Source organism: Balaenoptera musculus, chromosome 1 (assembly GCF_009873245.2).
Source record: "Balaenoptera musculus isolate JJ_BM4_2016_0621 chromosome 1, mBalMus1.pri.v3, whole genome shotgun sequence".
Classification (NCBI taxonomy): Eukaryota; Metazoa; Chordata; class Mammalia; order Artiodactyla; family Balaenopteridae; genus Balaenoptera; species Balaenoptera musculus.
In genome coordinates, this window is record NC_045785.1 from 151,232,846 (window position 1) to 151,247,706 (window position 14,861).

General features: G+C 40.7%; 1 protein-coding gene across 1 annotated transcript; it reads right to left on the reverse strand.

Moving 5' to 3' along the window:
* Window positions 1-6,480: 6,480 nt before the first annotated feature.
* On the reverse strand, window positions 6,481-14,826 carry PPP1R15B (protein phosphatase 1 regulatory subunit 15B). Its single transcript, XM_036860432.1, has 2 exons — window positions 11,857-14,826; window positions 6,481-8,853 (listed from the first exon to the last, which is right to left on the reverse strand). Exons 1-2 carry the CDS (start codon window positions 13,762-13,764, stop codon window positions 8,632-8,634), a joined length of 2,130 nt encoding a protein of 709 aa, XP_036716327.1. The 5' UTR covers window positions 13,765-14,826; the 3' UTR covers window positions 6,481-8,631.
* Window positions 14,827-14,861: the final 35 nt, after the last annotated feature.

The following is a 14,861-nucleotide window of genomic DNA, read 5'->3' on the forward strand; positions in this document are numbered from 1 at the left end:
AAGAAAAAATATTTTACAGACACACACACAACTTGGTTTAAAAAATGGACAAAAGATTTGAACACATATTTTACCATATCATTAAACATCAAGGAGATGAAAATTTACACTAAAATAAGATGTCACTACAAACCTACTAGAATAACTAAACTTAAAAAGATTTACAACATCAAGTGTTGGCAAGGGCATGGAACAACTGGATCTCTCATACTTTGCTGCCAAGTGGTACAGCCACTTTGGAAAACTGGGAGTTTTCTTATAAAGTTAAACACACATATACTTACCATTTGATCCAGCAATATCATTCTTGAATTTATCCAAAAGGAATGAAAATGTATATCCACAGAAACACTTACATGCAAATGTTCATAGCAGCCTTAATCACCATAGCCACAAACTGAAACAAATCAACTGTCCATCTACTAGTGATTGAATAAATAAATCGTGGCATAATCATACAATGGAATACTACTCAGCAGCAAAAAAGAATGGACTGCTGATATACTCAACAGCACAGATGAATCTCAAAGCATTACATTGGATAAGAGAAGCCAGACACAAAAAGGTACATACTGTATGAATGATACCATTTTTACAAAATTCCAGAAAAGGTGAAACAGTGATAAAAAGCAGATCAATGGCTGCAAAAAGCTGGAGGTTGGGGAGGTGGTTGAATAGAAATGATCTTGAGGGAACTTTCTGGAGTGATGGAAATGCTTTATATTTTTACTGTGGTAGTGTTTACATGACTGTACACATTTCTCAAAACTCATTGAATTTTACACTTAAAATTGGTGAATTTTATTATATGTAAATTATACCTCAATAAGCTGATTGAAAAAAAAAGAAGTCCTTAACCAGGAAAATTGGATATGAATGATACCCTGCCTAATGAAGAAGTGCCTTTCATAACACTGATCTAATTTCAATAAGCCTCATGCTATCACTTGAAAGATCAGTAATGAAGACATAACATCAACTGATTTAAAACCTTAGGTGTAAAGTCATCACTAGCAATATTAGCTTCTCAAAAATATCTCAAGTACTAAAAATAAAAATGTTTACAATAGATTACATTACTTTTCACACATTTATTTGCTTCTTTGAAACAAAAGCAATTAAATTAATTTGAATTAATAAATTTCAACCGTTGTGTGGGGTAGGGAAACCTATTCATTGAGAGAAGGAGGCTCTGGAAATTGTCACTTGAGTTAAAGAAAAGTATACTGTGCACCTAAGACATTCTGGTCCCTGCGCTGAGGACCCCTCCACGAAAGAGGTGACAATCTACAGGAAGAAATGGAATTGCAAACAATTACAATTCAATGTGATGAACAGTGATAAGAACATGTACAGGGCGCTGTAATACTGAAAAACACAATAATGAGCTCTGAGGATGTAGAGATGGAGTCATCAGGGAAGCCTTTAGAGGGTAGATGAAACCTGATGACAGAAGGTAAATATTCCCAAGGGACCCTGAGGGCGGTCTATGCCAAATGAAAGGGGTAAAAAGGGACACTGGAAAGAATGAAATCTTGCTATTTGTGACAACCTGGATGGACCTCTTGGGCACTGAGCTAAATGAAATAAGTCAGACAAAGACAAATATCGTATACTCTCTCTTATATGTGGAATCTAAAACAACAACAACAACTGAACAAACAAAAACAAGCTCAAAGATACAGATAACTGATGGGGTTTTGCCAGAGACTAAGTGGGGGTGAGGTGGGAGAAATGGGTGAACCGTTGTTGTTGTTTTTGTTTAGTTTAAATAAATTTAATTTTTTAATGACTGAATGAGAAAAAGGGAAAAAGAAGGGACATTAGCTAATGTAACTGTCACCCCATCTGGAACAACCTGGGAAATTAATTGCAAGAATACGTACCTGCTTCAACCCTATGACTTCCCAGCAGGACTTTTCTTCTGTAATTCAATATTATTCTAAAAGTATTGCCATCTCTCAGACAGTACTGGTTACACCCCCCAGGCCAATCAAGCTGTGACTTTCAGTAGGGTTGCCCTGGGGAAGGGAATCTGTTCAGAGGTGAATATCTAGAAAATATGGCAAACAGAAGTAAAAAACAAACAAAAAACTCCCATGTAAATTCCTGAAAGTGCAAAAACACGCCTACCCTCCCTACTCAGAAACAAAAGAAAGGAAAAGCACCACAATAATACAGTTGAAAGGTGCCTCAGTCACTGCAGGCACAGGAAAATTGTATGCAAACATGTAATGGCCTCCATTCTGCACACCTGGAAGCAGATCGGAGCAGCCCCTTGGAGCCAATACCAAACCTACCAGAGAGCAGTCCTGGATATCCACCTGGCCTTGGCTACTAGCTCTAAGAGGGAAACAGGTAACACCAGCACAAACCCCAGACCAATAGTTCTTGAGGCTCTTTTCCTCTTTCCACGCCAGTTGCATGTATAATTCTGTAATCAGGCACAGTGAGTCCCCATGCTCCGAGCGATGTGGCACCCTCTCTCCTCTCATTGAGAATGACTGCCCTGATGCACAGGAATGCAATAGAAAACTGAATGCTGAACAAATAGTTGAGTGAGATAAAACCCTAACTAGAAAAACCCTAATACAAAACCCCGGCAAATATCCATACATCAGCCTCCTATATCTCACCTCCAGTCTCCTAAATCGTCATATTCATTTTATTATTCCTCCATGTAGATCAGGAAGAATCAATTCATTTATCTGTGTTCAAATACAAATCTTGGTTCTCCCATAAGGAACAGCCCCCATTGATGGGTAGTTACCACTAAAAGGTGGAGTCACAATGGGCCAGGCAGGCCTAGAATGGGCACAGCAGGGCAGTTGCCACCTTGTTTATACACCAAGGGAATGACCTCCAAGCAAGCAACAGCCATCAGATTAGTAATAAAAGGAACCTGTCAGGCACTCCGAGATGGCAAGTCACGCCATCTGGTGGAATCAACAGTGCATCTCTAGAAACTCAAAGCCAACCTGCCGGAAAAGGAGTAGAACTGAAACTTCTGGTGTGGTGGGAAAAATACTTTGGTTCTCTAGTACAATACTTTGGTACTCTTTAATTCTGGAAAAGGAAGGTCTCAGCTGATTTGCTCACATATTAACTTCATAAATTAACATGCACCTTGTTAAATGACACTCAGATTAATTGATGCGGTATCCCTAAGCACAAATTTCAATTACAATTGAAATTTGTAATTACATTCTACAAATTTAGAGCTTACTACAGCTTCTCCCTAAGGACCCTTCAGTTCTGTGATTCCATATCATCTACGGCTGAGGCACATGGGATTCTAATCAGACATGGCTGTGTTGATGAACTCTCAGTAAAGGCTATATGGGAACTCACTTTAGGAAAAGTTATTAACTCATTCAACAAATATCTGTTGACTATGTATAATGTGCCAGCAACAGTCCTAGGCTGTGAATATAATTTTAAAAGGTAAAGATAGTGGGAAAAAGGGGTTGGAGGGTAGGGTGGTCAGAGGTCTCTTGGAGATGATATTTGAGATCCAAACAGTCTTCTCACGATGAAATTTGTTTTTAAAAACAACCATTCCAGAACATACATCTAGATGAGCCTTTTTCAAAATTCTTCTGGGACTCCTCTCTGGTTTCTGCCTTCAAAGCCAATGTGTGAAGCCCATTAAGAAAAACAGGCTTACCTCAAAGCAGCATAATCCAGCTTTAGTACCACCTCTTTCTTTGACCCTAAACATCTTTGGGATATTTCTTAAAGTTAATCCAGTCTCAGTGTATACATTAACCTAACATTTTGGTGGGGAAATGTGCAATGTGTCTTCTTGATGGATAGTATTGCTAATGAACACACCTCTGGCAATTGTGCTGTTCTTTTGCTGTGAAAGTCTTCATCCTTCTTCTTCTAGGTAAGGATCTATGAAACAGTCGTGAAAATAAAATGTTCAGCAAACAAAGGCAGGAGGAAAGTGGAAGAAAAGGATAGTACTGAGACAAAGGGAGGGGTAATGGATTGAAGAACAAAACCTGAAAAATTGCTCCAAAGCATCTTCGCTTATAGTTCAGCTTTCTAGACCTATGTTCTCATTAGATCTCCAGGGTATCCTCTCCCTGGGTCAAGCAACCCACTTTCCATAAATCTAGTTTCCCCTATCTTTCCCTGGTGAAATTAAGGAGTCGGCCAATGGTAAAACAATGATGTGACTCAAATTGTTACACAGTACTACCACCTCCACCATGTTCTCCATTCCACGTGTAAAATTATTTCTAACTTCCCTGGTGTCAAAACTGTCACTAATATGTATTAATTGAAAGCATTATAGGTCTTGTATGAATCCTCAAAGTGAGCAGGGTTAGATCTATTTATCCTATTTATTACACCTATTTTTGCAGAGCTTGATATCATGCTGCCTTTGTATTTTAAAGTCATAATTAACCAATAAAAACTTAGTCTCAATGGAGCAAATCCAGGGAGAAAAAGACTGGTTTTTTGTATTGACCAAAGCATTCAACTAAGTCCATAAGAATCCTAAGAACCAATGTAGGTATATTCCAAATAGCCAACATTCGTGTCATAATCAGTTGAATGAAGAAATATCAAAACCTCTTCACGCACATAAAAAGAAATTGTCTCTTAGCTCAAAGAGGTATGCTGAGCAACATACTTGCCCTTTAGAATGTACCAGGATGTCTTTATATCTCTATATTACTTTTATAAGTAACATGAGAAAAAAATGAAGATATTTCCATTTTTATTTTTAAAAGGTACATAAAGGAGGGTCCAAAGGAAGTCTCCAAATGAGAACAACAAACTCCCAAATCTGTGTATAACTATCAAAATTTGAGTCAGCAATTAAATATTTGCTTTAAACTTTCTATTAAAGTAGAATAAAAAAGAAACACAGCACAACTTCTATAGGGATATCAGGATAGTCATAACAATAAATCTGGCTTGGTGTAAACATGACTATTATTATATTTTCTCCCCTTCCTGGGGAGACATAGCCAAAAATGCTTAAATTAACCCCAAGATGGTAATAGAAGTATAACCTGGGCCGTCAATTCAATTTGTACTAAACATTGATTTATCTGCAACTAAATGTTAATTTCTTTCCTTCCAGTTCAGAAATACACCTTTAATAATTTTTCATTAGCTTGGAAGATCCAAATGCCTAAATTAAGAATGCTATTATGCCTTAGTCCATGAACAGGCTTGCTATAGCCCAATGTCTTTTTTTCAGGATAAGTTTGTTTTTTCTGATGTTACCATCACATTTATTCAATATCATGAGATAACATCATGACTTACAAATACCATGGTTATCATTAATAATAATGCACAAAATAAAGAAACAGAATTCCCTGATACTTAGTAGAAACACTATGCTAATCCCAGAATATGAATTTACTGCTTCTGTGAATAGTTTATTTTACTGTTGTTTTTTTTTTTTAATAATTTGTTTTTATTTTTGGCTGTATTGGGTCTTCATTGCGGTGCACAGGCTTCTCATTGCGGTGGCTTCTCTCGTTGTGGAGCACAGGCTCTAGGCGTGAGGGCCTCAGTAGTTGTGGCGCATGGGCTCAGTTGCTCCACAGCATGTGGGATCTTCCCGGCCCAGGGCTTGAACCCGTGTCCCCTGCATTGACAGGAGGATTTTTAACCACTGAGCCACTAGGGAAGCCCCCAATTTTACTGTTTTCTTTGCAGCAGAAATACATAGCTGGGGCCAATTTTAGAATCAAACCCCCAGTCTCTAAGAAGGGCATTTCATACTCTTAAGAACGAAATTCTCTTTTCTAATACCAAAATGTGGTTTACAATTATAATATTTATCCCCTTACCATTCCTTCTGCTTCAGTTAGGTGTGGTGTAATTTCCAGGTCACATAACCTTTTCAAACCACATACATTTGTGCAGCACCTTTGAAGTTTACAGTGCTTCTACAAAAACACCTGATTTAATTCTGGAAATCCTGCTCAGTAATACTGAAAATAATGTAAAATACAATATAAAATTGAACCAAAATATCTTGTAACATTTAATAATTGCAAATATATTTATTACAATTTACAGATTAGCTAACAGTTATATACACAAATATAATTTTAGCTATAAAGTCCCAACAAACTGGTTACATTTAAATCATTGGATCTGTAGAAGCCAATTTAGATGTCTTCTAGTCCCCTAACTTCACCTTCCTTAAATTATAAAAAAATAAAATCTGATAGTTTTGATTTCAAGTTAAAGATGACGAGATGGTGTTATCACATTTGAACACTCAGAAAAGGAAATTTTACTTGTCTGTACAAAGCCTTTCATATGCTACATTGATACTTAAAGCACCGTTGCAAGACTTTTAGGTGTGTAAAATGTTCAGTTAAAACTTCCAAGGATTTTAAGACTGAAGGTTTAACTTTGTTCCAGCAACTAGAATCGGAATGAAACTGGTAAGAATTCTGTTTCTTCCCTTGTCCAACTCTAAAATGGTCCCTTTTGTCCTTATCACCACCTGATCACTTCTTTTAAAGGAGGGTAGTAAATGCGAGAACTCTTCACCAAGCTTTTACGTATTTGGTAGTGAGGCTGGAATCTCAAGGGAACAATTCTCCAAAATCCAGTAAATGTAAAGATATCCCATTATTTTCATATATGCAGAGGTGCAAGATTTCAGAAACACAAAACACAACCTAAGTCTCTGAAAACAGTATACTTCAGTCTGGTTTTAAAAGAATGCCTACACATTTTCAAAGTTTTCTTTTCAAGGCAAGTGACACCTTCTTTCCAACTGACACAGCTGGTGTTTGAAACTTAGCTTATTTCCATGGTGTTATACCAGACTCTATAAATGCATTCCCTGTGATTACCTAAAATGCAGGGGCACAAACCACATTGAAGAAGGGCTCTGCAAAAAACTGACTTTTACTTGTACTCTCAGTGTGTTTACGTATGAATATATATATACACATATATATACATATTAACACTAGAGGCAGTTCTTAGAGCAAACCAAACAAATAAAATAATGACCAGGTAGATTATAAACTGAGGTAGTAACCCTGCAAGCACTTCTGATGAAAAATTTGTCCCCACTCTGGAACAACTTCAAAATTAAGAGGTCATCTATTCTATTCATGTTTTCCATTACCTGTGATAGGAGGCACATGAAATAAAAATAGACCATTAAGGAGTTGGTTAACATTCCCTCAACCTAACAAATGCACACCATGTAGAACTAGCTAAATAAACCAAACACAATCAGTCACTGCAGAAACTTTGATTCAAAAGTAAACTTTGGTCAAGGTAAATCTGGAAAATCTCATTTCTTTTTAGTTTTTTTTTTTTTTTTTTTTTGCTTGTAGTTTGCTTTGGAAAATGAACATTGTCACTTTTGTTTATTAAAGATACCGTCTTTTTTCAAGTGGAAAAAAAAACAAAAGTAAACTTTGGGCTGAAGATATTAAGACTTTCTATTTGTTAAATCTATAGTTCTTTCCTGAAACTATAGGTCTTGCCATTACTTCTCTCACTATTAAAAAAGGAGAACACCATAAACTTGGATATTGACTGAAGTCTACATTTTACATTTCAAACTGGAAAATTAAGAACTGCCCATTTCCAAGTTCACAGTGCCATCCTGACAGGTTTTAAAAGTGACGGTGCTGAGGCATGATATTAATAACACTGGTTTTCTTTTGAGAGCACATACAACAAGACCAAACTGCTCTGAGATGTCTCCTATCTTCTTCCCAGGAAAATTTTAAGCTTTTAAATTTAAAAGCAACTATGATGCAATTATTACTTCTGCTGTCTTTTACAACAATTTCTACCTGTTGAAGACACAAAGAACCACCCAAGTGGGAACTATAATAACATATACAGAATCTTCTTCAAAAAAGAGTTTGCACAGAAATTAAGTGTATCAGATGTTAAAATTTGGCAGAAATATGCAGCTTTCCCAAAGTAACAGAAAGTACTGCACATATAGGTTTTGTGGCAGTCCTTGGAAATATCCTAGGTAGAGCTTAATCCAGAAATAAAAACCCACCACACATTTTCAACCAGTCATTTTTAGAAAGAAAAAAAAACCACAATGACACAAGATAATGTACTTTAAGTTGGTAGTACATACAAGATTATTTTCTTAGCCTTGAAGTAGAAGGGCCAAATTACTGAAATAAAAAAATATAGAGAGAAAACATAACAGCCCATTAATTTCAGAATGTTCGGGGGGAAAAAAGAGCCCATAGTTTTTAGACAGGTACACGTAATTTAAATTAGAATGAAAAATGGGCTTCGAACCCTATAAATATTGTTTCCCAAGAAAATAGGTTTTCAAAGTGCAAAACTACACCATAAGAGGTCCCCTTTTCACTTCAGCAAGCAAACAACATTCAAAAACAAATCCAACTAAACAAAAAAGGAGGATTAGAAATCACACCGTCTCATCCTTCATTTTCAGGGCTTGGCTTCAAACCTGTACATTTCTGAGTGGGATATGTTGCAAAAAAAAATATATTAAATTAGGTCACTGGATCCAAGTTGCATATCCTCTAAGAAAAAAGTCAAAGGACAGCTGCCAATTTTTGTTTTTAAAAGAAACCTCTCAAGTAAGAGGTAGTGTTTGCTAGGGCCAGAGGCTGTCACATCATCTTAACATTGCTCGAAAACATTAAGTCCTTTGAAGCACATTTCCTGGAGTCTATTAAACATTTTTTCTCTGTGCTCAAATGTCAAGCAGTATCCAATAGTGTCTTCTGTTTCTTGAATTCGTTTCTGGAACCTGCATCCATCCCGTGCAAATTCTTCCCATGGTCCTTTTCGATCCTCATCACCACTTATATAATACTCAGTAACTTCTTCAAGGAAGGTTACCTATAAAGATATAGACTAATTTTAATCTCAAATATAACAGAAGCAAAAGGAAGGAATGAAGGGAGGAAGGAAGGGAGGGAGGGAGGAAAGGAAGGGTTCTAACTGACTAGATGACACCTGAATAAAACAGTGGGCAAATGTCCCTTTAATTCCTTTCTCTTTCTCCTTCTCTCTCTCTCACACAACACACACACACACACACACACACACACACACACACACACACACAACACCCAGAGTCCCATCCCCCATCCATTATCCAGTCAACCCCAGACTACCCCCTCCTAGTTTTGGTGTTAAAAATGAATCCAGATGGGTAAGTGAAATTCTTCTGATGTTATTAATCTTTACTTTTTTTAATCCTTAGGGAAATCAATTCTGTGATACTCTTCCAAATGACAAATGTTTCCAAACAAAATATTTCAGAAATATATTCCTGGAGTCAATGCTTTTATTACAACACAAAAGCTTTAACAAAATCGTCACTTATTTCTATTCTTCCTTTTTCCAAAAAAAAATTTCACTTTTCAGTGCTTTCCAATTCTTGAATCATAAATATGTAGTATTATTCTTATATTATTACTTTTGTAATAAGAATACAGAAGAGAGTTACTTAGTAAACAAACTGCAGTAAAATTAACATATCTTTAAAGTTATGTTACTATAAGAGAGACTGTAGTTAAGATAAAAACCCTCTTTGTATTCCTCCTCAATACGCTATCACTACATATACATGAAATTGAGAATATTACAATATACATGATCACATGTAAGAGTGACAGTCCCTTTTAATCCCTACTTAATTTCTAATATAGAAGTTTCTTTTTAAGATATCAAACACCAAAAGTAAAAACTTGTTTTAAAATACGTTCAATAGTTACATCAGCTAATCCCACTGTGACCTACTACTTTCATTCCCTTTACATCAGGCCAAGGAATACCCCCGAGGACAATTAGTAGGTATGTAATACCTTAAAAGATATTGCATTCTAGTGTTACTCATTCATTGTGTCACCAAGATAAATAACAACAACAAACATTTATATAGTGGTTATCATATGCCAGGCTCTTTTCAAAGTACTTGGCAATTTTTATCTCACTTAATCATCATATCAACCCTATAGGGTATGTATTACTATCATCTCCATTGTACAGATAAGGAAACCAAGGTAGGTAGGTTAACTGACCTGTTCAAATCACACAGCTTCTATGCATGCAATAAGGATTCAAACCCTGAGTCTGGCTCCACAATCTGCATCATGTTATGCCATGACGCAAAGCATTTTAAACTCCCAGATCTGAAAGCCTTATTCTAAGAAGTAGGCTCTATCCATTATTCCCATATACCTAAAGAATGGCATGTAGTCAAAGGCTATAAATAATTTTACCATATCTCAGACATAATCTTTTACAAATGCTGCTTCTAGTTCATAGTAATAGTTGAGACACATCTCCTTGACTCATCTCAGTCTTATTCAATGAGCAAGCTAAAAGGAGGCATGAGATTGGCCTGAGGTCCCTGAACAAGAAAGAGCTACCATTTTAAAGGCAAAGCAACTAACTGTGAGTTTTATCTACTCACCTCATTTAAACCGTGCAATAATTCATACAATAGTTATTATTATTATTATTACTTCCATAAGATAAATAAGTGAATCAAAGCCATGAGAGGTCAAGTTACTTCCTAGCTCTGGCTGTCTTCCCAAATCTCTTGGCCCTAACTACTCAGGAGTGGGGAACAAAGGTCTCCAGGTGCCAAGTGCTCCTTCCATTGCCCCACTTCGCTTCTTACCTATTCACTAAATAGGTCATTTTGTCAGGGACCCTTTAAAAATATAGAGGAAAACTCTTTGATGACAGCATTCACAAAAGTGTAAACTGAAATTTAATTTTTAATATGCCTTATTCTGCTTCTATGGCTAAGACATAAGATTACCACCATTTAGGGACATCTTCTACCCCTGGAAGAGTTTCAAAGTATTAAGCTGGTCATTTGGAGCCAGTGGATGGTTCTTTCCACTTGAAACTTTGATGCTGCAGAATCTGAGGTCAATAATAATTTACCTACACCTTTCTCTTTCCAAATATAAGTAAAGGTAACTGAAGAAACTTTCCCTTCACAATAAAAGATACCCTGTGTGTTTGGGGGGATCTCTCTCCAATTAATAACTTCAGCTGAATAAACAACAGAGAAAAAAAAGCAATTCAAAAGACTCCCAAAATAAGGTTAACTTGACAATGTGTTGAAAGAGTAAAATAAAATGCTCCGTGAAGTTTTAAGACTAGCCTGGGAATAGGAAGCAACTACTCAAGAAAACCAAATAAGTGACCATCATTGTTACAAATGATTATTAACCTGCAGCTGGCCAATAATAACTAGTACTGCTTTCTCAAGAAAAAGCAACACTATTTTCTGTATTGTTTTTGACTGTCAATTAAAATCCCAAATGTCCAAAAGTTTTTAATATTGAAATTAGTATTTTCTTTCATGGCAAACAACCAGACAAGTATGACTTGCTACTTGGTACCATCATCCCTTTGGGTTCTAACGGACAGGAACGAAGACACTGTTATCATGTAACTACAACACTAAGCGTCTGCAAACACCACATTTATTACCATTTAAAACTCTATGGCTATAATAGGATCTTCTCAATCTCTAGAATTAAATCGTGTACACACAAGGTTTAATTTTTGTTTCTTAAAAAAAAAGTGAAAAGTTGAAGCTTGGAGGAAAACAGTCCAGAGCTGCCAATCCAAAAGAAAACAGCACCTTCCAGCTAACATCTATACAATGGCACCTTCAATTCAAACAGGAACAACACTCTAATGAGGGAAGTGGGGGCTGGGGGGGAAGCTCATTTCTCAATCCAAGTATAAGAGCTTGCAGTCCTTCCTCAAAAAAATGCACTGTTATGCCTCCAGGAAAGTCATGCTGATATCCTTAACCACATCAGAACAGGCAATACAAATTATCAGGCATGTTAAAAGAAAGAAACAAACCTTTTTTCTCTGGATGTGTGTGTGTCTTTCTCCAGAAAGAACCCCACCCTGTACCAAGTCTGGACATTCACTTTCTCGGCTCCCTGACAGTTGCACCTTACAGGAAAGTAAGGTGTGACACTCAGAAATGGCCACAATAGACTCAGATGGCCTCTCTGAGTCACGACAGCCTTCCCAATTTTTCCCTGATGTTTGAAAAGGAGCCTTAAAATTTAGAAGGTTGTAGGGGTCATCGGAATTACAGAAAGAGTTCCACAGTTTGAGACTCTCTGCTTCATCTGCACTAGATTCCCAGTCATCTTCTTCTCCAGAATTACGGTCAGGAGACTCAGGAAGGCTTGCAGTCCGGGGAGGATTTTCTAGATTAGACTTGTCAGACAAATCCGTCTCTGAGCCAGAAGGGTCTCTGGGAAGAATTTTGGCAGCAGTCTGAATTGTTGCTGTGAAGTTTTGGGGGTTATAAGGATCGACACTATAGAAAGAGTTCCAAAGGTGGAGCCCTTCTGAGTCTTGTTCAAGGTCTGATTCTGAGAGTGAGCTATCGCTATCAAAACCATCATCCTCAGCGTCTTCATCCCAATCCTCACCTTCTGAATCAGAACTTGTTTCCAGGTCACTGGCTGCACCTCCCAAAATGTAATCTATCAATTTGTTGCTACAGGCTGGTCTGGCAGAAGTGGGAAGGTCATCGTCTATGTCTGAGGAGTCAACTACACTTGTTTGGTCCTCTCCAGGCTCCTGCTCCGTAGGAACCTCACAAGATAGACAGCCTTCCGAGGTGCCCTGTCTTTCCAGAGCAAGGGGAACCTCTTTAGTCAACAATTCTATTTTCTCCTCAGTGGGTTCCTGAGCGGTTCCGGGAACGGCTCCAGCAGCGGGAACACACTGTGTTGCACTATCTCTGCGGTGCTTCAGATCCATCCGGAGCAGGCTGTGCTCCTCCTCCAGGCTGTGGTAGCCATGATCTTGGTCAGGGGTGGGTAACGCTTGGCCCTTGCTGGCCTGCTGAAGGAATTCCAGCCGCTTCATGCGAAGATGGTGGATTTCGGGCAGCCCTTCTCTAGAGAGAGGCGCACATCCCTGCCACGAGACGCGAACCATCTCCGCGTTGAGCGGCTGGGGATGAGACGGGACCTCATCCAGGCAGCCGCTCTCTGAGCTCAGCGCCTGGAAATCGACCAGCTCGCCACTTCCAGCGCTGCTCTGATAGCTCAGCTCTACCCGGGGCAGGCAGTCCAGATAGGAGGGGTTCAGCAAATAGGAGACGACGTTGGCATTGCTTAAGCGCTGAACGTTGAGAGGCCCGGAGGGCGAAGGGCCAAGTTCCCGGCCGGAGAACAGACTGGCTTGGAGCTCCACTCCCCACAGCTGCTGCTCTAGGAGAAAAGCGTGGGCTGCGGAGTCCAAAGTTCCTCCCCTGGCTTTAAGTTCCAATTCTAGATCTGGGGACGAGCACTGCCAGTGGATGCCCTCCTCTAGCCAATCGAGGGGAACGGCGGCCGCGTCAGCCGAGGGGTCGAGCCGCAGCGAACTCAGAGATTTCGGCGCCGTGGGGGCGGCGGGTTCCTCCCGGGCCCTCAGGGCTCTCAGCACGCTGTAGCCTCCAGCAAAATCTAGCCATCTGGTCGGAATCATCCCACCGAAAAGCTGGCTCCAGATCAGCAGCTTCTGAAGCAAGCCGGGGAGCGGCGCGAAGAGTTGGGAAAGCACCTGCATCCACGAGCTGCGCCGAGCCTCGGGCGGGGGACAAGAAGCCAGTTTGAGATCCCCGGAGTGTTCCGAGGCAGGAGGTGCGGGGAACTTGGAAGTGCCTGGTCGCGAGCGCCGAGGGAAGAAGAAGGGCAGCCGGAACCGGGAGTCCGCCAGCGGGGCGGCCCGTTCCCGCGATCCGTCTGCTGCCGGCTCCATCTCCGCGTTCTCGGCAGTCTCTCAGGGAGGAACGCGGAGCTCAGCGGCGGGCGGCCGGGAGGGACTCCAAAAGGCCTACAGAGTCTCAGCCTTGCCCAGCGGCGGAGTTGATGCCCCAGGCCGATCCCCGGGCCAACAGAAGAGCCACAGAGGAGAGCGGCTTCGGCCGCGGGCGGCAGACCACAGTCCGGAACGGCGGGCACAGGACGCGGCGGCCGAGGCGACATCCATCCTGGCGGAAAGGAGGTGTCCTAGTCCTCTCCAGCCCTCTCCACCATAGATAGGAGCCCTTCCGCGGAGGCGGCGGCGGCGACTTGCCAGGAGAGACGGACCGTGGAAAAGCCCCTCAGCTAAGCGACCCCGGAAGGGCTGGGCCGGCGGGCGGGTGGAAGCGAAGCTCAAAATGGCCGCAGGGCCAGCGCCGAGGCAGGACGCCTCCAGGCAAGCGGACGAGACGAAGGATGGCGGACGGCTACGCCACCAGCTCAGGGCCGCCGAACGTCACTCGCAGGATCAGGCGGGCGGGCCTTTCCGCACTCTTCCTTGTGGCCGCTGATTGGCCTCGCTCAGGTCCCTGTCGGCTTCCTTACTCTCGGTAGACGCAGCTCGCGCGAGGGAGATTGCATCAGCCGGGCCCAGGCTCTACGCGTGCGCACTTGCTGCTCGGCGGTCGCCTAGGAAACCGCCCCCTCCACCCCCCCCCCTCCAGCCCCTCCTCCCCGCCCTTTGGGCCAAGGGGTGCGGCTTAAAGAGGTGGAGAATTCCCTGGAAGCCTTTTAACGGCCTAATACACACCCAAGTGTATACAAATATCTTAGACTTGCATATATCTATGCAACACTGGAGTTCCAGTGTTGTTGAGTGCTAAGTAGATCATCAACCTAAGATCTTAGTATAATAAAAGTTGGGAAATGCTGTGTAGATACATATCTGGTGTTAACACTAGTAATGTGATTAATAAGTCTTAAGTGAAAAATGAGGGCTTCCCTGGTGGCGCCCTGGTTGAGAGTCTGCCTGCTTAATGCAAGGGACACGGGTTTGAGCCCTGGTCTGGGAAGATCCCACATGCCGCGGTGCAACTGGGCCCGTGAGCCACA

Coding starts and splice junctions, on each gene's coding strand:
- PPP1R15B (XM_036860432.1), bottom strand. CDS start 13,764: ATGGAGCCGGCAGCAGACGGATCGCGGGAACGGGCCGCCCCGCTGGCG. Junction 8,854..11,856: donor CACACATCCAGAGAAAAAAG/GTTTGTTTCTTT, acceptor ATATCTTTATAG/GTAACCTTCCTTGAAGAAGT.